The sequence below is a fragment of the Pongo abelii genome, chromosome 1 (assembly GCF_028885655.2).
Source record: "Pongo abelii isolate AG06213 chromosome 1, NHGRI_mPonAbe1-v2.0_pri, whole genome shotgun sequence".
NCBI classification, from domain to species: domain Eukaryota; kingdom Metazoa; phylum Chordata; class Mammalia; order Primates; family Hominidae; genus Pongo; species Pongo abelii.
The window spans coordinates 209,144,245-209,168,237 of record NC_071985.2 but is presented as its reverse complement, the minus strand read 5'-3'; the positions used below and the strand labels follow the sequence as shown (position 1 = coordinate 209,168,237).

The window sequence follows — 23,993 nt, the reverse complement described above, 5'->3', positions numbered from 1 at the left end:
CCGCTCCAGGTGAGCGCCAAGCTCTAGCCCCAGGTCGCTCCCCTATCCTTCAAGCAAGCTTTGCAGCGCAGCCAATTGCCAGGGGCTGTCCCGCCCACTCCCCGTCCTCGCAGCCACTTGCCTGCGCGAAATGCCTGCCAACTTCTGACTGGCAGGCAGTCTGGCAAATCAAATCGCGACCTTTGAAAGCAAAACACTGCAGCATCTTGGCAGCTCTGAATTGGGAAGGGATGAAGGAGGCTGTGCCTCCGGGTTGCACGAAGAGTCCGAGTCATTTCTCAGAAGGTTTTGATAGGTGGGCCTTAGAGGAGACGCCGCCGGTGAGTAGTGATTAACACTGGGAGGAAGGGGAATTGAATTTAACCTTCGTTTTTTTCTGGAAAAAGCGAAGTCACCTAACGTCCCCTAGTGTACATACCCTTCCTTCTTACTGTCACCAGCCTCGCCAACCTGGGTCCCGTTGCCTCAGAATGTTCTTTCCAGTTTTGCATCGAGGCCAAGAGGAGCGGGGGCATGGGCTACCTTATTAAAGGTGATGCCAGGCGCTACCAAACCAGGAAGTGACATGGAGTAACTTTGCCAGAATTTCTCCTCTTCGTGCCGAGCGGCTCGGGCTTCCTGGCGGCAGCAGATGGTGGAGTTAGCAGGTGGGATGAGGGGAGGCGTTCTTGGTCTAAGCCCGCTTCTGGAACAGAGGTGCTGTCTCCTCGAGTTGTAAGTTTCCAGCTCAATGGGACGGGACGGAAGAATGTAACCTTCTCTTGAGCCAAAGCCCAGGAACGGGAAGCTTGGCAGGGAACTGGCGCTCACCTCCAGAAGCCAGATCGTCAGGTGGTGGGGAAGAGCGTGTTTTATTGATTTGTTCAGAAAGAGGCAAATTCGAATACAGACGCTATGAGCCACGGCTCTCTCATTTGTAAAACGTGCTCTGTGGGATTGGTGAAATCCGTCATCGAGATAAACGGGGTGGGAACGGAAGCAGAGCACCTAGTGAATTCTCATTCCCTTCTTGGGTCAGTGACCATGTGCTCTAATTGTGGGGTGGCTGACAACGCAGAGGTGCCTGCTTGCCTCTCGGGCATATGTAGGTCCTGGAGAAATGCTTCGAAATCAGGAAAAGAGAGTCACCAGGTGAAAAGTATGTGTCTTATAAGGGAGTACAGCTTGCAAAGGGTTCCTCCAGGCTTTCAGTCCGGACTCCCACCCAGCTGAGGGAGAGCCTTCTATCTTTGCAGGCGATGCCTCAGAGGCCTGCGAGTTCCTGAGGCAGAGAGGGAAGCTGCTTTTTAAAAGAAAAATTAAACCACAGCAATGCCAACCACCACAAACAAAAGCAAAACCAGAAAAGCACTTGGGCAAACTAGTCTAAAGGATGTTAGGAGGCCTGGGTTCCCACCACTCCCTTGATTGACATGTCGCTAAGATCTGTTGGCTTTCTCTGACCTCCTGTGGGTGGGGCTGAGTATATCTGCTTGTTGAAGCTCTGGAGTTGTGGTTGATTAGGCCTTAGAAAGACATTCTTGACTGCGAAGGGGCCACAGTGCACCCAGTGCTTAACCGGCCTGCATTTAGTCAGTCGGTTGGTATGTATACAAGTCACTGTCAGGCTCTGGGCTAGATCTCAGCTGGGAGCAACTGAACAGGGTATTCCGCAAACACCTCACTGGAGTTTGCGCTCCTCAACTCCATGACTGCTTCATGGTTGAATGCTTCCTGGGGCCTCTCAGAGGTAGAAAGAACCCTGAGCCACTCTTAAGGCTCTTATGATTATTACAAATGCTAAAACATTTTTACAGAAATGTAACACAATAATGCTTTTCACATGTACGTGAAAGTATAGTGAATAATTATGCTTTCCACAAGATTGCAAACACATATTCATAGGGTTTTACAGGCAGGGAAGTCTAGCTATGGGATGTGAATTACCTGATAAATTTACCCGGTGAATGCTTACATCTCATGTCTGTATACTGGATATATAACCTCGTCTGCAGGTAGTAGCAATAATTTCATCCTGAGGCCCTCTGACAAAGTGAAACCAAGCCAAATGGTTTCTGTAGCTGTCCCTGTGCTAAACCTGCATCTGTTGTATCCCAGGACTGGACATGGTGTTCACCTTATCACATATGTATGTGCCGTCCACACCGTGAACCAGAATTCCTGGGCCTAGGGCCAGATAGCAGAAGGAACTGGAAGCTACAGGATATACAGGAGGCAGCTCTCTGAAGCCTCAGGGAGTGGCAGAAATTGTTTAGCTCACAGTGAGCCCTCAGTAAATATTTGTTGGATGAATGCATGAGAGAGAAAGGAATGGGCAAAATAAATAATTAAACAGGGGAGAATAAAATTAATCTTAACAGCAGCTCACATTCATGGACCATTTGCTATGCCTGCATTTTACATGGATGATTTCATCAAATTCTCATGACGGCCATGTGGGGTGGGAACATTATTATCTATATTTCACAGCTGGAGAAACTGGCTGAAAAGTTAAATGACCTGGCAAAGGTAAAACTGGTAGCACATGGCACATGAAAAGCAATTTAAAACATTTTTCTATTAAAATAAACATAGACTATGCAGTAGAATACATTTTTTAAAAATGTATAAAAAGTTCTCAAAGAAACCCCTAACACTTTTAAGTAGGGTTTTGGCCATGCCTCCTAGGACACTAGAAGTATACTTTCTCTTCTCTGTTTGTTAGAAAATTTTGAGAAGTGGCACACGCCTGTAATCCCAGCACTTTGGGAGGCTGAGGCAAGTGGACTGCTTGAATCCAAGAGTTCAAGACCAGCCTGATAACATGGCGAAACCCTGTCTCTACAAAAAAATTAGTCAGGCCTTGTGGTGCGCGTCTGAGGTCCCAGCTTCTTGGGAGGCTGAGGGAGGATTGCTTGAGCCCAGCTTGAGGCCATGTTTGTGCCACTGCACTCCAGCCTGGATGACAAGTGAGATTCTGTCTCCAAAAAAAGGAAAAGTTAGGGAAGCACTGAAAATATAAGTCCAATGAAATTAGTAGGGATTCTCATCATTGCTGGGTTTATTTGAGGCCACATTATTACCCCCACTTTACAGAGGAGGCAACTGAATCTCTGAGAGGCAGAGTTATCTGGTCACACAGGTTTTCCACCTCTGAGACCAGTGTCACCTCACCTGTGTCAGGCCAACCCTTGGTAGCAGGCCAGTTCTTCTGTTTTCCGTGAACGTAGCTTTTCTTCTGATTCTTTTCTTCCTAAGTTGAAACTTAAACGGTTCCCTTTCTGTGGTAGTGGAATTTTTTTTTTTTTTTTTTTTTTTTTTTTGAGACCTGGAGAAGTTAGTATTCTACTTCTTGTGCTCAAGACTATGGAAAAAGGGAGGATTTAAGTTAGGGTGCGATGGGAGGAAGGAAGCAGAGTGGAGGAGGAAAGGGAACATTTAAGGGCCAGGAAGAAAGCTTTTGAGATAGATGAGTCAGGTTTGTATTAAGGGGAGGACAAAGGCATGATAGAACTTGTTTTTAACTGCTAAAATTGAATTTTGAAGAATTTTTTTAATGGACTCACTTGTCATGGCCGGTTATGTTTTATCTGAATGGTATTCTCTTCTCAGATAACAAAGCTGGGCTCAGTGTTTCCTTGTCCATGCATTTTTAATGTTCCTCTCTACCACCCTAGAGCACTGCAAGAACTGGAAAACACACCCCTCTCTGTCTGCCTGGGAGAGTCACGGAAATTGGCACTTCTCTGAGTGAAGCTGAGGAGAAGGCTGTAAATCTGCCAAAACAGCCTTGAAGTATTCTTTTGTCATGAGGAAGTGATGGCTGCTGGAGGGAGGTGAACACCACGAGGAGAGATGGCATCTGGCCTGGGCCCCGCCTAGCAGCAGCTCCACCTCCTGGGCCAGGCCCTGCGGGATGCGCCACTAGACCACCATGGATGGATCCCACAGTGCAGCCCTGCAGCTGCAGCAGCTGCCTCCCACAAGTAGCTCCAGTGCCGTGAGCGAGTCCTCCTTCTCTTACAAGGCAAGGGCTTTTTTGGGGTTTGGGAATTTGTATTTTCCTAACAAGAAAGTTACACAGTGCTCTGCATTGGCTAACAGATATGTATGGGGTCTGCATGCCTGTCACTGGCAGAAACAGGCAGGCTCTTCACACAGACAAGGGAATGTGTAAGCAAAAGACAAGAGATGGACTGGGAGCGGTGGCTCACGCCTGTAATCCCAGCACTTTGGGATGTGGGCAGATCATGAGGTCAAGAGATTGAGACCATTCTGGCCAGCATGGTGAAACCCCATCTCTACTAAAAACACAAAGATTGGCTGGGCGTGGTGGTGCCCACCTGTAGTCCCAGCTACTCGGGAGGCTGAGGCAGGAGAATCACTTGAACTCAGGAGGTAGAGGTTGCAGTGAGCTGAGATGGTGCCACTATTATCCAGCCTGGCAACAGAGTGAGACTCTGTCACAAAAGGAAAAAAAAAAAAAAAAAAAAAAGAGAGATGCTCATTAAAATACATAAAAATAGGGAGGCAGAGAAACACCATAAAAGGTATAGAATAAAAGGAATGCATTCCCACTTAGAAGATTTGATTTTTAAAAAATCACCTACTCTGGGCCAGTTGTGATGGCTCATGCCTATAATTCCAGCACGTTGGGAGGCCAAGGTGGGAGGATCTCTTGAGGCCAGGAGTTTGAAACCAGCCTGGGCAACATAGTGATACCCCACCTGTACAAAAAAATTGAAGATTAGCCAGGTGGCATGTGTCTGTAGTCCTAACTACTCAGGAGGCTGAGACGGGAGGATTGCTTGAGCCTAAGAGTTGTTTGAGGGTGCTGTGAGCTATCATTGCACCACTGCACTCTAGCCTGGGTGACAGAGCAAGACCCTGTTGCCAAAAAAAAAAAAAAATTATATATATATATATATATATATATATGTATGTATGTATATTACCTACTCCATTACTTGGAGATAATTTTCATTCGGATTTCAGTATATCTCCTTGTTTTTTTCTAGTATTATAAATTTGGGGTCACATTGCACATAAAGTTTTGTATCTTGATTGTTTAACTTGACCTTACTTGTGGAATATTTCCCCATGTCATCGAGTAGTGACTGAAAGCATACTTTTTGAATGATTGCCCAATAATCCATTGAGCTGCTGTGTCAAAATTTGCTCAACAGATCCTCATTGCTGGATATTCAGGCTGTCTCTAATCTGGAGTGGCTGTAAACCATGAACATCCTGGAGTGTAAATCTCTGTGCTGATCTCTGATCCTTTCCTTAGATATAGTCATATAGGTACAATGAATAGGTCAAAGGGAATGCACCTTTTTTAAAAAGGGGGTTTTAATGTCAAATTTAAGTGTTTCTAAACACCTATCAATGCAGCATCTGATGACTTGGATTTATTGAAAATTATTTTTTTAAAGATCAGAGAGGCCGGGTGTGGTGGCTCATGCCTGTAACTTCAACACTTTGGGAAGCCGAGACGGATGGATGGCTTGATCTCGGGAGTTCAAGACCAGCCTGGGCAAACATGATGAAACCCTGTCTCTACCAAAAATACAAAAAATTAGCCAGGTGTGGTAGGGCACACCTGTGGTCCCAGCTACTTGGGAGGATCATTTGAGCCAGGGAGGAAGAGATTGCAGTGAGCCAAGATTGCACCACTGCACTTCAGCCTGGGTGAGAGAGTGAGACCCCACCTCAAAAAAAAAAAAAAAAAAAAAAGAAAGAAAGAAAAAAAGATCAGTGACTGCTAATACCCTAGAGCTAAAGGAGACTTTAGAGATCATCTCATCAAACCTCTCATTTGATGGATTGGAACAGTGAGTCTGGGAGGTGAGAAGCGACATTCTTAAGATCCTATAGCAAGTTGAGAGGAAGAGCTAGAACTGTTGTTAATTTTAGATAATAATGATAATAATAATGACTAATATTTATTGAGCATTTATTCTATCCCAAGTATTGTGCTGAGTTCATCACATGCCTTTCCTTGGGTAATCTTCACACCAGCACTACACAGTAGGTCCAGGTTTCCTCCTCTGTAGAATAGTAATTGCCTCCTGGTGGTGGTGAGGATGAAATGAATTTATTCGTGTGAAGCCCTTAGGCAATGACCCACACATAATGGCCAATGTTTGTCAAGTGCTAGCTGTTACCATCTTTATCCCCACTTTAGAGACAAGGAGACTGAGACACAGAGAAGTTCAGTAATGTCCCTGACTGGCACAACTAGTAAGTTGTGCAACCAGAATTTAAACCCGGGTCAGACCAGCTGCAGAACCCATGCTCCTAACTGCGGCGCTGCTCTGACTCCCTGGTGTCCTGACTCCTACTGCTGCCACCACATCCCAGCATGCCCAAGGAGGGGACTCTGCAGGTCATTAAAGGCTTTTGTCATTTTAATTCCATCTGACCAGCCAGGTGGAATATGTATGGAAATTAGGAACATTTGTCTGGAATTAGACTCATTCTAGAGTGAAGATTGACTCTGACGTTCTCAGTGGACTCTGCCTCACCAAGCAAACCAGTTTCAGAGCCAAGATGGCATGATTGTTTCAGCATTGGCATCTTGCTCGTTGATCTTCTTTCCATGAAAGCCTGTTGTTTCCCCTTCCTGTGCAGTTCCTGTATTCATCTAGGGCTCTGTTGGGAAGAGTATCAGACTGAGAACTGGGAGACCTGAGTTCTTGGCCCAGCTCTGTCATCTCTGGGTGTGTGATCTTGGGCAAGTGTCATCCCTTCTCTACCCCTCAGTTTCTGTCTCTGTAAAATGAAGAGGTAGAGTTCATAGATGGTCCCCAATCCTGCCTAACCACCTGAAATACCTGGGGAGCTCAAAAATATGCAGATTTCTAGGCCTCAGACTCATCTCTCTCTGCCTTCACCCTTTTACCCCCTCATCTCTATTCCCCTGCAAATTGTGGTTTTGCATAGCTAGGCTAGAAACCCAGAATGTGCATTTTGTAAAACCTCTTCAGGTGAATCAGACAATCAGCCAGGTGTGGGAATTTCTGGACCACATGATCTACTAAGCTCCTTCCCGCACCAACTCCATCATCCTGAGAAATCAAGATCTCAGGCCACCACATCTTAGTCAGCACTGATATTCAAACTGAGCAAAACACTTCTCAAGTAGGCAGTGTTACTGTGAGCATCCTTGGAGGTGTCCATGTGCTTCACAGAGCATTATTCAAAACGGAGCAGGGTTTCAAATCAGAAAACACTTTTCCTAACTAGCCTTTTTATTGACCTATGGTATGCATACAGAAAAATATACAAATCATAAGCTCTAGATGTTAAATTTTAATGAAGAGGGTGCATACATGTTACGCCCAAATCAAGAAACAGAACATTACTAATACCCAAAAGTCTCCTTGTGCCCCTGCTAGTCACTCCCGTCCCCGCAGGGGTAATCGCCCTCTCTTCAAGTCAGAAAACACATGGATGGTGGCACAGTCTTGACTTCAGAGGAAATTCAGGACCTACTGGTCAGCTTGAGTGAATACTGCCTTACATATTGAAGGTGCTGAGTGCTTTCATTCTGTGAAGGAACCAGAACATTCCATTCTGCTTTCGATATTCAGAGTCTACACCATTTCTAATGTAATGATAGAAGCTGTTCTCTTGAGTTTTCCCTGGGCCTTAATTTATGGAGATGACAGTGTGACTCCATGGTTGGCTAATGCCATTGAAGAAGATTTTTGTTGCTTACATTTCCTAAAAGAAGGAGGCACTCACGCCTGTAATCCCAGCACTTTGGGAGGCCGAGGCGGGCGGATCACGAGGTCAGGAGATCGAGACCACGGTGAAACCCTGTCTCTACTCAAAAATACAAAAAAATTAGCCGGGTGCAGTCGCAGGTGCCTGTAGTCCCAGCTACTTGGGAGGCTGAGGCAGGAGAGTGGCGTGAACCCAGGAGGCGGAGCTTGCAGTGAGCCGAGATCACGCCACTGCACTCCAGCCTGGGGGACAGAGTGAGACTCCATCTCACAAAAAAAAAAGAAAAAGAAGGAGGCACATCGTGCTGCAGAGGGACACTCGGGACACACCAAGATCAGTTGGTTAGAAGCAGAGGGCATGTGGGGAAAGCTTAGATCAGAGCCTTTATTGTGTTTTTCTGTGGGAAACGAATGGCAGGACAGGGGGAACAGTTTAGGACTGGCTGATTTGAAGAACTCTGGGTTGTCTGGTACATAGCCCTGGGTTGATTTAGAGCAGGGAAAATATTGACCTGGGGTGTGAGAGTTTAATAAAGGAGATGTTTGCGGCTCTGGATTGGTTAGTTAGCATATGAAAGGCATGCTCCTTAGAATATAAAAAATCAGTTAATACAATTGGCCCTGTGATGAATGGATGCCAAATGGACAAATATAAGAATCTAAGAAAACTCAGAGCACTCTCCCTGATGAGATTTCTAGTAAGTTTCCATTTTAATCACAAATTCAATTCAGTTGCCTAGTGTGGAATATCTTCATGCCAGAGCAAAGATGAATAATTGATGGTGACTCTACCAAGGATGTATGAATTGAGGTGAGGGACAGGCATGGTTGTGATGATGATTGAGCTGACTGAAGTACTGGGTGGGGTAAAGAGAAGAGGACCTGGGTCCAAATCCCCACTGTTCCTTCTTAGCTAAGTGACCTTGGGTGTATGGTGCAACCCTGCAGAGCTCCTGTTATCTTATCTGTAGAATGCTGGTTTTCATCCTCCCCTCCCAACAGCTCTGTGGATCAATGAAAAAGCACCTAACGCAATATCTGACCATGTAGTAGGCATGCGGGAAGCATGTGACTCAGATATGCCCCGGGGTTTCCAAGAGGAACAGACAAAGGTACACAGAGTAGAGGGGAAGGTGTGGTTAATTCTGCATGGGGATGGGGAGAGGGGTTTTGAGGGAAAGCCGTCTCTTTTCTCGATTTTGTTAAGGCTATTTTGATTGCAGTGAGTAAAAACCCATTTCAGAGAAGCTGAAGCAAAAAGGGAAATTATCATAAGGCTACAGGGTAGCTCATGAAATCCAGTGGCAGGAAAGGCAATGGGGCTTGGAAGGTGCTGGAACTCATACCTCCCCTTCAAAAGAGGGAAGAGCTGAGTGGCCAGCTTGGGCAAGGTGTCTACCTGGTCCAGTCGGTGATGGCCAGCGAGTGCCACGCAGCTGATGCCACCTGGCAAACATGGTTTCTGAGGCTCTACCATTACAGGCAGGTCTCAGAAAAGTGGTCATGTGGGTTGGGCAGGCTCCTCGCAACTCATCTCTTACCTTTGGGAGGAGGAAAATATTGAGAGACTCAAGTCCAGCTTGATGGGTGGGATGAAGTTAGGAGCAAGCTGTCTGCCTTTGAGTTGCAGCCCTGCCCTCTGCCCTGCCCATCAGCATATAAATTTTGGTTGTTGGGGAGGGCACTTTGCTACAGGAAGCCCCCCAGGCTGAGCTGCCCAGGAAGCAGTTCCCAGCAGGACATTGACACTGTGGAAGCTTTACCTCAGCCGGGAAAAGTCAGGTCTCAATTCTTCTGTTGAGTGAGTAGACATTTCATCTGAGCACCTACTCTCTCCAGCTTGCGCTGGGTGGGGCGGGAGCTATATAGATCAAGCTTGTCCAACCCACAGCCCAGGAGAGTTTTGAATGCAGCCCAACACAAATTTATAAACTTTCTTAAAACATTATGAGATTTTTTTTGCGATTTTTTTTTTTTTTAGCTCATCAGTGGCTATCATTAGTGTTAGCATATTTTATGTGTTACCCAAGACAATTCTTCTTCCAATGTGACCCAGGGAAGCCAAAAGATTGAACACCCTGATATAGATCATCAAGACAGATCTTCCCTGGTTACAGTCTAGGAGGGAGGCGGGGAAGATACATTTTCACAAGTGTTTACCCCTCAAGACAGAATTCGACACAAAAATAGAGATACAACAGAGCGTTAAGAGCATGGCCTTTGGAATCAGAGACTTGGCTCCAATCCCTGGCCCTATTACCTTTCTTCTTATTTTTTTAGGAGACAGAGTCTCCTGTGTGGCCCAGGCTGAGTGCACAGTGATTATAGCTCTCTGCACCAGCACTGTTATTTTCTAGCATTATAACTTGGGGGAAAATCATGTAACGCCTCTGTGGTTAAGTCTTATACCCGTCCTATAGGGTAGTTATGAGAATGACCGGAATTTACAGATGAGCAAACCGAAGCTGCCTGCACCACCCCCTGCTTCTGCCTTCGGAAATCCTACCCAGCCTTCCAGCACAAGTATCACCTTTTCATCCATGAAGCCTTTGTCAGTCTTCCTGGCGATAAAATATAGGTCCTTTAGCCACCCTTTCATAGCCAATTAACAATGATTATTGTAATCATCATAATAAAAGCAACTAACATTATTTACTTATGGAACAGGAACTGTGCTAATCCTCACAAAAGCTCTCTGAGTTAGGTACTGTTATAACCCCATTTTACCTGTGAAGAAACTGGCACAGAGAGGTTAATTAACTTGCCCGTGGCCACACAGTCAATGGGTAGCGTAGTTGGGGTGAGTAGCTTTGCCTCCACTTCACTTCTTTCGCCAGTAACACTCCCCATTGAGAGACTGCAGCATGGGTAGAGTGACCGTGGTCCCGGTTTGTGCCTTATGCCTGTGTATGTTAATAGAGCCCCCTTTCATTCTCAGTCTTCCTTTTTTTTTTTTCTTTGAGATACAGTTTCAGTCTGTCGCCCAGGCTGGAATGCAGTGGCATGATCTTGGCTCACTACAACCTCTGCCTTCCGGGATCAAGTGATTCTCATGCCTCAGCTTCCCGGGCAGCTGGGATTACAGGCTTGTACCACCACGCCCAGCTAATTTTTGTATTGTTAGTAGAGACAGGGTTTCACCATGTTGACCAGGCTGGTCTTGAACTGCTGACTTCAGGTGATCTGAGGAGTCTTCCTATTTGGAAGGTATACAGTTACCCTAAATATAAGGCTCTTGGTAGTTGGGAGGCCTCATGCTTCCTCACCCATAAAATACTGGAACCAGTGCGGTGTGGGGAGACCCTGACAGTTGCTTATTCTGTGACTTTGGCCGAGTCTTGGGCTTTCTTGGGTACCAGATCTCGACTGGGAGCAGCTCCTGAGATATTTGCCTGCCTTCTCCCCTCTCTTCCACCTCAATGGACACTGTCAATTCTACTCTGCCTTGTCAACTTGAGAAAAGTTGGGAACCTGATTGGGTGTTGGCTCAGAAGAATCAACCCGATCTGGCAGTGCCCAAGCCTGGGGCCGCCCAAGACAGTTCTCACCCCTGCCTGTCAGCTGGGAACCATATGTTCCACTATGCACTGTGTCTTTGCTTAAGGGACAAAGTCACTGATTCCAAGGTGGAATATCCCTATTCTGGGTTAACTGTGCACGTGTACTTGTGAATGCTCCACCCCTAAAATAACCCCAGTGAAGACATACAAGGTGGTTCCTCAGCAAAAAGAGGAGCAGAATAGGGAGAGAAGGCTGCCAGCGGGGTCCAGAGGTGGGAGCTGGCCAGGCACTACCCATTCCCTCCCTGCAGCCGAACTGGGCACCCATATTTATGGTTTCCAACCTGAGGGTTGGAGGAAGAGCTTGCTGGCAGGAGTCATCCTTGCCCCTCCCCTTGCCCTATGCCAGGCACTGCAGGGCACCTCGTAGGTGTGTGTACAAGCAGTGTAACCCAGGGCTGGTGGCAACTTCTTGGCCTCTCTTTGAATGCTAATAAAATTGGACCCGTCATCACTTCACAAGGGTTTGGGGGCATAATTAATGTTGATGAAACCCTTTGAAACGCTTAGGTGGAGTTATATTATGCTATTGCTAATCATGTCTGTCTGTAACTGGTTATTACATGTGGACATTCATATGTTATGGAAATGGCTTTTAAAAGAAACCTCAGCCATCTGTGTTCTTAGTGGAAATGTGGCACTGATAAGGTTATTTTTTTTCCTAATTGACTGTGCCACCTTTGAAGGACACTTCATAGAACACAAGAGGCTGGAAGTCAGGCTTAGATGCTAAAAATAGGACTCATAGTAACACCCATCTCATAGGGTTGTTTGTGGCCCTAAGAGGAGGGTACACAGAAAGGGCTTAGCACACCATGTGCTCCATCAATACCAGCCTTTATTATCATAGTAACTATCGGGGATCAGAAAACCATACCCGAAAAAGAAAGCCTCAGAAGCAAAAGTTCCTCTCTGACCTTTTCTTACTCTCCTTTCTCTGGCCCCCCCTTCTCCACCAGGCTAGCCATAGAAACTACAATCCCTCTTCCCCAAGGCAGGTCATAGAAACCAGAACCCCTGCAGGCATTGAGGTGGCTCATGCTTGTAATCCCAGAACTTTGGAAGGCCGAGGCAGCCTTTGAGCCTGGGAGTTCGAGACCAGCCTGGGCAACATGGTGAAACACCGTCTCTACTAAAAATACAAAAATTAGCTGGGTGTAATGGCATGCACCTGTAGTCCCAGCTACTCAGGAGGCTGAGGTGGCAGTATGGCTTGATCCCCAGAGATGGAGGTTGCAGTGAGCTGAGATCACGTCACTGCATTCCAGCCTCATTCCAGCCTGGGTGACAGAGCGAGACCCTGTCTCAAAAAGAAAGAAAGAAAGAAAGAGAGAGAGAGAAACACCAGAACCTCCTTTCCCCAAAGCCAGCTGTAAAACCTAAAATATTACTCTAATTTTCTTCTACTTTTCTTTGTAAAAATTGGCCATAAGGAAATTATCAGACCTACTTTGTTTGATTGTAGGTCAGAAGACCCCCATTCCAGAGAGGGTCCTGACTCATATAAGGAAGGAATGCTGCCTAGAGAGGCCGAGAAAAATCTCAATAGACAGACCTGGCTGGGTTCCCCACTCAGTCTATCAGCATTAGATCAGGCCCCTTTGTCCAATCTTATTTCTACACAGTCGTCCATACCTTGTTGAACCTAAGCCTAAAAATGACAGTTTCTCCTGTGTCTTTGGGTCTTCACTCTGAAGGCTCCCGTGTCACATAAAACGATGATCAAATAAATTTGTATGCTTTTTCTCCTATTAATCTGCCTTTCATCAGTTGATTTTCAGCGAACCTTCCGAGGGCAGTGGGGAAGTCTTCCCTTGGCCCCTGCATAACCTTTTAGCCTCCAATGTTTTTGCTGCCTAGATGGGTTCACCCTTGTGAGGTTTACAGTTTTCACTTCTGGGTCCCAGCCTTCCCTGCCCTACTCCCTGACTTGTCTCTGTGGCCACAGTGGCCTCTCTCTGCCCTTCTGCAGCTCCGCACTTCCACTGGTAGTGAGTTATTAATACATTCTCAGGCTGACACCTTCACAGACTAAATCCTCGTGGATTTGGTCAGCCACTCATCCAAGGCCATCTCATCTTGGTCCCTTGCAGTAAAAGTAAAATAGCAGCTACCAGTTATAGGAACCATATGAAAAACTACCATCTTTATGCATCAAAAATTGTTGAGTATTGGCCGGGCGCGGTGGCTCATGCCTGTAATCCCAGCACTTTGGGAGGCCAAGGCGGGCAGATCACCTGGGGTCAGGAGTTTGAGACCAGCCTGGCCAACATGGAAAAACCCCATCTCTACTAAAAATGCAAAAAAAAATTAGCTGGGCATGGTGGCACATGCCTATAGTCTCAGCTACTCAGCAGGCTGAGGCAGGAGAATGGATTGAACCATTTCTGGCAAATTTAAACACTGGTATTTTTTAAAACTGTTAGATACTCTTAACTGAAGCCCTTGGTATAAAGACCATTCAGTACCCACTGCCAGCCTTCTGAAAAATATATAAGCTGTTCTTTAAGTGTTGAAAATTTTACATCATTCCTTTTTCTCCTTGACTTTGTATTTCCATTCTATTTCCCTCACAGAATTTTATTCCAAAATTGTGGCCGAGTGCGGTGGCTCATGCCTGTAATCCCAGTACTTTGGGAGGCCGAGGTGGGCGGATCACGAGGTCAGGAGATCGAGACCATCCTGGCTAACACAGTGAAACCCCGTCTCTACTAAAAATACAAAAAATTAGCCAGGCGTGGTGGCGAGCGCCTGTAGTCCCAGCTACTCGGGAGGCTGAGGCAGGAGAATGACGTGGACCCAGGAGGTGGAGCTTGCAGTGAGCCGAGATCACGCCACTGCACTCCAGCCTGGGCTACAGAGCAAGACTCCGTCTCAAAAAAAAAAAAAAAAAAAAAAAATGTGTATTTTAATACTTGAAAGTTTTGTGGACTCCTCTCATACTTCCATTAAAAGGAAAACTTTGAACAAATGAAATTTAACAGAGTTATTTGAGCAAAGAATGATTCATGAATTGGGCAGGCACTCAGAACCAGAAGAGGTTCAGAGAGGTCCACTTTAGTGGCCTGAGCAGCAGGCTTTTATAGGTTGAATGCAGAAGCAAAGCAAAGAAGTGGCTTGATTGGCTACAGATAGGTGCTTGCTTTATTTGGGTCTGATTGGAAAAAGGTCCCTAGTTAGAGGTTAGTTGATGCTTTGATTGGTTATGCTTAAGTTTCATTTTACTGGTTACTTTGCAATTCAGTTTGCTTACACAGGAACCCAAGGCCCTACAGCTGTCTCAGCCTGATGGCCTCCCAGAGAAAATTTTTTCATACTTCTCTATAAGAAAAGATGTAGAATAGGTAATCAAATTTCATTTATTAAAATTTCCTTGGATATAAGATTCATAAGTGTTGATTCAATCAGAAGAGTTTTTTTATTGGTATGATTGACTGAAAGCTGTTAATGCAGTATAAAGTTTTACAATGATTATTAAGCAAAAAAACAATGTATTGGAAATGAATATCTGAATGAGAAGAATGAGGCTTTCTTTAAAAATTAATTTCTGTATTCAAGATAAATATTACTGATTGCTAGAATGAGGCAGAGTTTAGCATCAATTCTATTGCAAGTTTTGTTTCCCATAGCTAAAGTGCTAAGAACTTTATTCACATTAGTATAAGTACCTGGAATGGAAGGAGTGTTCATATAGCAGTATCACTAAATTCTGTTTTTTTTCTTTTGTTTGAGACAGAGTCTTACTCTTATTGCCCAGGCTGGAGTACAATGGTGCAATCTCGGCTCATTGCAACCTCTGCCTCCCAGGTTCAAGTGATTCTCCTGCCTCAGCCTCCCAAGTATCTGGGATTACAGGTGCCAGCCACCACACCCGGCTAATTTTTGTATTTTTAGTAGAGACAGGGTTTCACCATGTTGGCCAGGCAGGTCCCGAACTCCTGACCTCAAGTGATCCACCTGCCTCGGCCTCCCAAAATGCTGGGATTATAGGCATGAGCCACCGTGCTAGGCTCCAGTATCACTAAATTCTTTAAACTCCTTCCAAGTTACATGCTAAAAATCACATCATGATAAACTATTTTCATCAGCTAACAGTATGATTAGAGCTACCTTCATTTTTGTTCAAAGCAAAGTACAGGACACACCTAATTTACAACAAGATTTGTTTTGCTTTCATAACTTCTGTGAAGTTTACCAAAAGGGCATTATCAATTATGCCTGTAACTTTTTCACCTAAAGACACCTTGTGTTAATCTGATATATCTAGAAAGGGTCAGGGAAATTGAAATATTATTTTTACTATACCTTTGCTTATGCTGTACTTTAATGCACATATATTTGTACATTTATTATGTAGCATAGTATATAAGTATTTGTACATATATTTCAAGTATAAATGATTTTATTTTATAACAAGCTTTGAATATATTTTTGTCAAAGCTTAGAGCAGCAAATTTAGCTCGTTCAGTCTGTGTAACAGATCTGGAATATAACCTAATTAACAAAGCTAGTCCTTATTGTCCAAACATCAGTCAAACCAGACTCTGGCTTAGGAGTATTCCAAGAAGGGCCAAACTATCCCATTCCAGTGTCATGCCTTAACAGGAATGTGGATGACAGAGGGAAGAAAAGTCATTCTTGGGATGGGTGTTACAGCATCTTGATTATCACTAAAAAAACGTGGGAAACAAAATTTCAGAATTCCCCTTGATTTCCTGGTGGTTTTACAACTTGGCAGTGTACCAGAGTAAGATTCTAAGGTAAATGAACGACAACCCTTTCTTTGATCAAACGGGAAAAAACTGCTGTGAAAGGTGAAATGAGAAAGCGGAACATACGAAAAGCTAGCAAAGAACATGGAAAGACATGAAGATAGGTGATCAAGTCCCTTAAGACTGTATCACCTTGTGGAAGAAAATCACTGGCCCCAGTCCAAAGAAGATGGCCTTCTAGTCCTTGCAACCCTGATTTCTATTTTATTTATTTTTTTATTTTTTCTAAGTGTTCAAGTGAAATAATTTCTCTTTTAGAAACATAGTCCTAATAACGTCACTCAGAGCCTCCCTGTCATCTCCAAGGCCAGGTCCAATGTCTTGGAATAGGGCTTCTCTGGTTTCTTTCCATCTTCCCTGGACCCCTTTTAAAACTGAATTAAAGGGGGTTCCCTTTAGTCAGTTCCCCGATCCCATTTTTCCCTGAGTCTTTTCCCCTTACACCAGCCATCTTTCTCTTCCTCAAAAGTACTTGCTCGTTCCCACCCCCGCAGCTTCCTATGCATTGTGGAACAGCTTTCTCCACCCCACCCCCACCACTCCAGGTCTTCAGGCCTCCCTTCAGAAATCATTCTTCGGAGATGTCTTCCTTGACCACCCCACAACACACACACTAGATCAGGTCCCTGTCATGTAGAGTACCCTGTGCCTCTCCTGTGTAGCCCTAACCACAATGTGATTACATAGTCAGCTCAATGTACGTTATGTGACGACTAGGACAGGGCATGGCACAAACTAGGCACTGAAGGAACAAATGACTGGAGTGCCATTCCTCCCTTCTCTATACTTGTGTTCTTGTGCCCATCTCTAATAGATTGTGTTTTTTTGTTGTTTTTTGTTTTTGTTTTTTTGAGATGGAGTTTTGCTCTTGTTGCCTAGGCTGGAGGGCAATGGCACCATCTCGGCTCACTGCAGTCTCCGCCTCCCAGGTTCAAGTGATTCTCCTGCCTCAGCCTTCTGAGTAGCTGGGATTACAGGCATGCACCACCATGCCTGGCTAATTTTGTATTTTTAGTAGAGACAGGGTTTCTCCATGTTGGTCAGGCTGGTCTCGAACTCCCAACCTCAGGTGATCTGCCCGCCTCAACCTCCCAAAGTGCTGGGATTACAGGTGTGAGCCATCGCGCCTGGCCAGATTGTAATATTTTAAGTGTCTGTATTCTGCACTAGCCTGGGAGTCACTGGGTCAAGAACCAATTCCCCAGCTCCTAATAATAGCTACTATTTATTCAATACCTACGCTGTTCCAGGCCTGTTATAGAGCTTTATATATTATATAGTTTGACATAATAATTATGAGCATGGGCTCTGGTGTCAGACTACCTGGGTTCCCATCCTTCTTCAGCCGCTTACTAGCTATCTCTTATCCTCTGTGCCTCAGCTTCCTCACTGTAAAATTAGATGATAATAGTACCTGCCTTAAAAGGTTGTTATGAGGATTAAATGAGTTAATATGTTTAAAGTACTTGGAGTAATACTCAGCACATAGTAAGTGCTTGATAAATGTTAGTTTATGATTATCATTGTTGTCATCATTTCTAATCTTTACAACAAGGCTAGTCTGTCAGTTTCCAAAGGCTGATCTCTCTCTAGTAAACCTGATCACCTCCCACTGGCATGTGCCTAACACGTAGGAGGTTCTCACGACGCCCTATTGTTGAATGATGGATGACTCTAACTATGATAGCTAATATTTATTGAAGGCTCTGAGAAGCCCCATAGTAAAGAAATCTGTATCCGTAAACCCTCTGATTTGTGCTAGGAATCATGCTTTGTTACTTCCATGGGTTTATCTTGTTTCATTCCTGCAACTGCTCTGAGGAGTAAGTACCCTTAATAACTCCGTTTTACAGTTGAGGAAACAAATGCCCAAAGATATGTCCAAGTCACAGTGTCATGAAGGACAGAGGCTAGATTCAAGGTGAGGTCTGCCTGACTCTAGAACCTAACCTCTGAATAACCACATTCCACACACTTATTGTGCTGGAGCAGTTCCCTAGGATTACGATTCCACTTAGTTTCCACAAAATACTGTACGTTGTAGGTTGCCTTCTGCAGTCCTCCTCAGGCCACAAATGTTGGTTGAGGGGGTTGCGTATGCTCTGCCTCAGGCCGGGTGCCATGTGAAGGTTGGAAGAGGAGGCCAGGCATGTGAAAAAAACTCAGGCTGGAAGTCTGAGAGCCTAAATTTTAGCTATGGTCCTTCCATACTGCCTTTGCCACAGCCAAGTAGTTCAGGTTTTGTGCCCAGAGTAAATTCCTCCTTTGACATTCCACCTTTTTCTCAGCGGTCTCTCAATTATTGCCATTTATTTGTGTTTAGATTAAGTCATTTATTCAGGAAACATAAACTGAGTTCCTTCTATTGATTGGGAAGGAAAAGAGAGACATGGAGGCTCCAGTTAGATATAATTTCTAAATGAAAGGAAGGCAGAATTCTGTCTACCCATACTGGATGATTAAGTTTTAAAAGGAATTAAGAAATCTGCGACAACAATAGCATAATGGGTGGGGGAGAGAGATGGAACTATATAGGAGCAAAGTTTTGTGTAATGCTAAAATTAAGTTGCTATTAATCTGAACTAGATTGTTATAAATTAAGGTGTTAATTATAATCCTCAGCACAACCATTAAGAAAATAACTCTAAATATATAGTAAAATAAATGACAAGGGAATTAAAATGGTACACTAGAAAACATATCTATTTACCACAAAAGAGGGCAGTAATGGAGGAATTGAGGAACAAAAAGAGACTACAGAAAACAAATGGCAAAATGACAAGTCCTTTCTTATTACTAATTATTATTAAATGTGAGTGGATTAAACTCTCCAAGTAAAAGGCAGAGATTGGCAGAATATATATTTTAAAACATTCAAGTATGTGCTATCTACAAAAGATTCCCTTTAAATTCAAAGACACAAACAGATTGAAAGTAAAAAAGAAAAAAGAAAAAGATATTTCATGTAAACAATAACCAAAGGAGAGCTGGAGTAGCTATACTAATATTAAACAAAATAGACTTGAAGATAAAATTGTTACAAGGTACAAAGAAGGACATTATATTATGATGAAGGGGTAAATTCATCAAGAAGATGTAACAATTGTAAAATGAATGCACCTACACAGCCCCAAAATACATGAAGCAAAAACTGACAGAATCAAAGGAAGAAATAGACGATAATAGCCAAAGACTTGAATAGTGAATACCCCACTTTTACTAATGGATAGAACAATTAGAAGATCAGCAAGGAAATAGAACACTTGAACAACACTGTAAAGCAGCTAGACCTGACAGAAATCTGTAGACTATTCCATTCAACAAAAGCAAAATACAAATTCTTCTTAAGTGCACATGAACATTTTCTGGGATAGAGCACATATTAGGACAGAAAACAAATCTCATTATTTAAAAGATTGAAATTATACAAAGTATGTTTTCTGATCACAATGGAATGAAATTAAAAATCACAAAAGGAAATTCACAAAAACAAAGTGGGAAATTCACAATTATGTATAAATTTAACAACACGCTCCTAAATAACCAACAAGTCAATGAAAAAAATCACAAGGGAAATAATAGGAACTACCTTGAGACAAGCAGATCCTAAAATCCATATGGAAGTCCAGAGGACCCAAAATAGCCAAAACAATCTTGGAGGAAGAAGAACAATGTTGAAGAACTCACACTTCTGATTTCAAAACTTACTACAAAACTACAGTAGTCAAGACAATATGGTACTGGCATAAAGACAGACAAATCAATGGGATAGAATTCAGAGTCCAGAAATTAACCCATACATCTATGGTCAACTGATTTCGACAAAGATGCTAAGACCATTCAATGGAGAAAGAATAGTCTTTTCAACAAATACTGCAGGGATAACTGGATAGCCATATGTAAAAGAGTGAATGAAATTGGATTCCCACCTCACACCATGCATAAAAATTAACTCAAAATGGATCATAGAGCTAAATATAAGAGCTAAAACTATAAAATTCTTAGAAGAAAATAAAGGTGTTATTTTAGATCAGGCAACAGTTTTTGTCTCTTTTAGTTCAGTTCCTTCATTAGTGCCTTCTTTTGTGTTAGATATATTTTGTCATGTACCATTTTAATTCCCTTGTCATTTCTTCCACTACATATTTTGATTTATCTTCTTAGTGATTGTGCTGAGGATGACAATTAACACCTTAACTTATAACAACCTAGTTCAGATTAACACCAACTTAATTTTAGTAGTACATGAAATGTCGCACCTATATAGCTCCATCTCTCTCCCCGACCCATGATGCTATTATTGTCACAAAATATGACACCAAAAGCATAAACAACGAAAGAAAACAATAGATAGATTAGACTTCATCAAAATTTAAAACTTTTCTGCATTAAAGGTAGAAGTCTAGCCTCTCCGTGTGGTCTCCGTTGACACCATGGGGAGGAAGACACCTTGCCACTGGCTCCCTGCTTAGCCTTCCCTGATAGTCCCAACAGGGGAGTTGAGGGGCTGACTTAGTTCATTTGGGCTGCTGTAACAAAATACCATAAACTGAGTAGCTTATAACAACAGAAATGTATTTCTCACAGTTCTAAAAGCTGGGAAGTCCAAGATCAAGGCCCCAGCAGATTGGGTGTCTGGTGAGGGCACTTCCTCTCTCTGTCCTCACATGATGGAAGGGGCGAGCAGCCTCTCTTGGGCCTCTTTTATAAGAACGCTAATCCCATTCATGAGGGCTCCACCCGCATGACCTAGTCACTTCCCAAAGGCACCACCTCCTAATACCATCCCCTTAGGGGTTAGGACTTCAACATACAAACTTAGGGGGCAGCGGGCACAAACATTCAGACGTACAGGTGCCTTGTTCTCTGTGGTGTTTGGAATAGTGAGGTTATTGTCTAAAAGCGTTTTTCTTGCCAAGCTTCCCATCAACTTGTCCAAAAAAAGAGGAGGCTTTTCTTGGGGCTTTTTTTTTTTTTTTTACCCTGCTCCACCCCTGTTGGTATTTCCAGAATGCTGGCTTCTTCACCTACAAGTTTGGGATATATGAGGCAAAAAGAATACAGAATACCCAAGAAGCTCACCAATATGCCATTCCTGGGGTCCCAACTTTTCTAGCTTGTCTGCCTTCTTCTCTGCATTCAGAATTGTCTTATGTTTGTCTTTTTTTTTTTTTTTTTTTTTTTTTTTTGAGATGGAGTTTCACTCTTGTCACCCAGGCTGGAGTACAATGGCACAATCTTGGCTCTCTGCAACCTCCGCCTCCTGGGTTCAAGTGATTCTCCTGCCTCAGCCTCCTGAGTAGCTGGGATTATAGGTGCCCACCACCATGCCCAGATAATTTTTGGGTTGTTTATTTTTTTTAGTAGAGATGGAGTTTCACCGCGTTGGCCAGACTGGTCTCGAACTCCTGACCTCAGGTGATTCACCCGCCTTGACCTCCCAAAGTTCTGGGATTACAGGCGTGAGCCACCGTGCCCGGCCTTTTGTTTGCCTTATATGTGATGACCAGGGTTTTAGTTGTACATAGCAGGAAGAATAGGGAAAAGTACATCTACTCCATCTTCCCAGAAGCAGATGTTCTATAATTGACTTTTAAAATGGAAAGTTATAAAATAATTTTTTGTATGCAAGCGGCATTAAAATATTGAAACTGGCCAGGCGCGATGGCTCACGCCTGTAATCCCAGCACTTTGGGAGGCTGAAGCAGTCGGATCATGAGGTCAGGAGATCGAGACCATCCTGGATAACACGGTGAAACCCACGTCTCTACTAAAAATACAAAAAAAAAGCTGGGCGTGGTGGCGGGCACCTGAAGTCCCAGCTACTCGGGAGGCTGAGGCAGGAGAATGGCGTGAACCCGGGAGGTGGAGTTTGCAGTGAGCCGAGATTGCGCCACTGCACTCCAGTCTGGGCAACAGAGTGAGACTCCATCTCAAAAAAAAATAAAATAAAATATTGAAACTAAGATTCATTATATTTGTAAATATAATTTGTTAGATTTATAATAATTAGTTCTATGGTAAGGTTTTATTTCAAAAAACTAAATTTGAATAACATATTTCTTTTTACAAAATAAAAGCAGATTGCCTTTTTTGTCCACCAAAGCCATGCCTCTAAGAAGGAGGAAGAAAAAAACCTCACTCATGTTTATGAGAAGTTGGGCTAATAATAAACATGTCCCAAAATGCTTTCCACAAAGTGTTGATTCTGTTGAGCTTTTTAGTTGCAAGTAACAGAAACAAGTTCTTAAGCAAAATTGGGCTGTTCCTGGCTTCAGGAAGGTCTGGAACCAGGAGTTCTGGAACCAGGATGGCTCCAGGGTCCTGAGGAGCAGCAACTAATGATTTGCTCAGGCCTCACCTTGGGCTGAAGGGAGCCAACCTTTCTTCAGCCTTTGTGTTTCTCAGTCCAAGATCTGGTTCCCAGAGAAAGAGATTCTGGCCTGCCTGGCCTGGGTCACACTTGGGCCATGATGTCTAGGGAGGATGGAGCACTGGGAATGACAGTTCCAATAAGACTGTGTCCAATGGGGAGGGGGCAGAGGAGAGTCCTCCCCAGCAAAATCAGGGTGCCGTTTATCAGAAGAAAAGGAAAGGATTAAAATGTTAGTCAAGTGAGAGTCACAGATGTTTACTCCAGATGCTGATGGCTAGATTCCAAGTTAAGAGTTCTAGAGCCAAATAAGTTTGAGAACCTGAGTTAGACAAGGAGAAACTCCCCTGAGGGCCTCTAACATGCTCTGGGGACCTCCCGGCAGTGGGTAGATGATGCATTGCCTTTAACTACATGGTGCCTTTCTTGCCTTGGCACCCCATTAGCATCTCTGGGAACTCAGCTGGGGAAACCCTGGCTGGGCGGGTCTCCAGCGAGCCTTTTAGCTCTGAGATCCTGTGATCCTACAGGAAAGACATGTTCTGCCCACAGGTGGTTTTATTCCTTCTTGCTGCTCATCAGGTGAGTCAGAATCAGTTCCCAGCTCTGACCTTTTCCAGGTGGGGGACACATCTCAGGTGTGGTGAGGTCGTGGTGGAGCTGGGACTAGACTGGGGTCCCCTGGCTCCACATCTTTCCCTTCTGTGGCAGCGCTGAGCCTTGTTGGGAGAGAAGTTAAGGACAGCCGTCCATGGTGATTTCAGTTGGTGGGCCTCCCTCTCGGTCCTCCTGCCCTCTCCCGTCCCTGGCCAACTGCCCCTTCTCAGGGAAGACCTGCCCTCAGCTCTCTAAGCCCCGCAATCTAGAAGAGGGAAGGAGGGAGGGTTGGCTTCACTATTACTGCTGACTCTGTCCTGAGGGGGAAGCCTCGGCCAGCTCTGGCCACTGCGGGGCAGCTTGCTAATTATCTATCTTTCCAGATGGACTGAACATATGACAGTGAGGACTGTTTGTCTTGTTAACTGCCGATTCCCTAGGGCCTGTCCCCCGCCTTAAAGAATGGGCAGGATTTCACCAGGGAGAAGAATCAGGTGTGGTTGGGAAGAGAACATGCTGGGAAGGAGGATGCAGCATTGGCCAGCATAGAGCATTCCTTGGTGTTCAGTGGTGAAATACGGATGGAGGGTGTGTTAGGGACTCGTTATAATGTGTTTTAAATGCTAGTACACTTTGACCCAGCAATTCCACTTATAAGAATTTGTCCCAAGGGACTAATCCAGACAAATGCACAAAAATGTGTGCACTAGGCTATTCAATCACAGCATTGTTTTTTAAAAAGGAAACATAATAGACACGGGGGACTCCAAAACAGGGAGGGGTTGGGGTGGGGGTGAGAGTTGAAAAATTACCGATTTGGTACTGTGTTCACTTATTTGGGTGATGGGTTCACTAGAAACCCAAACCTCAGCATGACACAATTTGCCCATGTAACACACCTGCCCATTTACCCCCGCTCTAAAATAAAGTTAAATGAAAATTAATAATAAAGGAAACAGCCTAAATATCCAGTAATAGCAAA

The 23,993-nt window shown here is 44.1% G+C and overlaps 1 protein-coding gene across 1 annotated transcript in view; it reads left to right on the top strand.

Annotated features, from left to right (window-relative positions):
* The first annotated feature begins 218 nt into the window (after nucleotides 1-218).
* Nucleotides 219-23,993, top strand: part of NIPAL3 (NIPA like domain containing 3) — a 56,258-nt gene continuing 32,483 nt past the window's right edge. Inside the window, 2 exon segments of the mRNA NM_001131681.1 lie at nucleotides 219-320; nucleotides 3,657-4,006. Of these exon segments, the coding sequence (NP_001125153.1) occupies nucleotides 3,914-4,006 (93 nt within the window). The 5' untranslated portion in view covers nucleotides 219-320; nucleotides 3,657-3,913.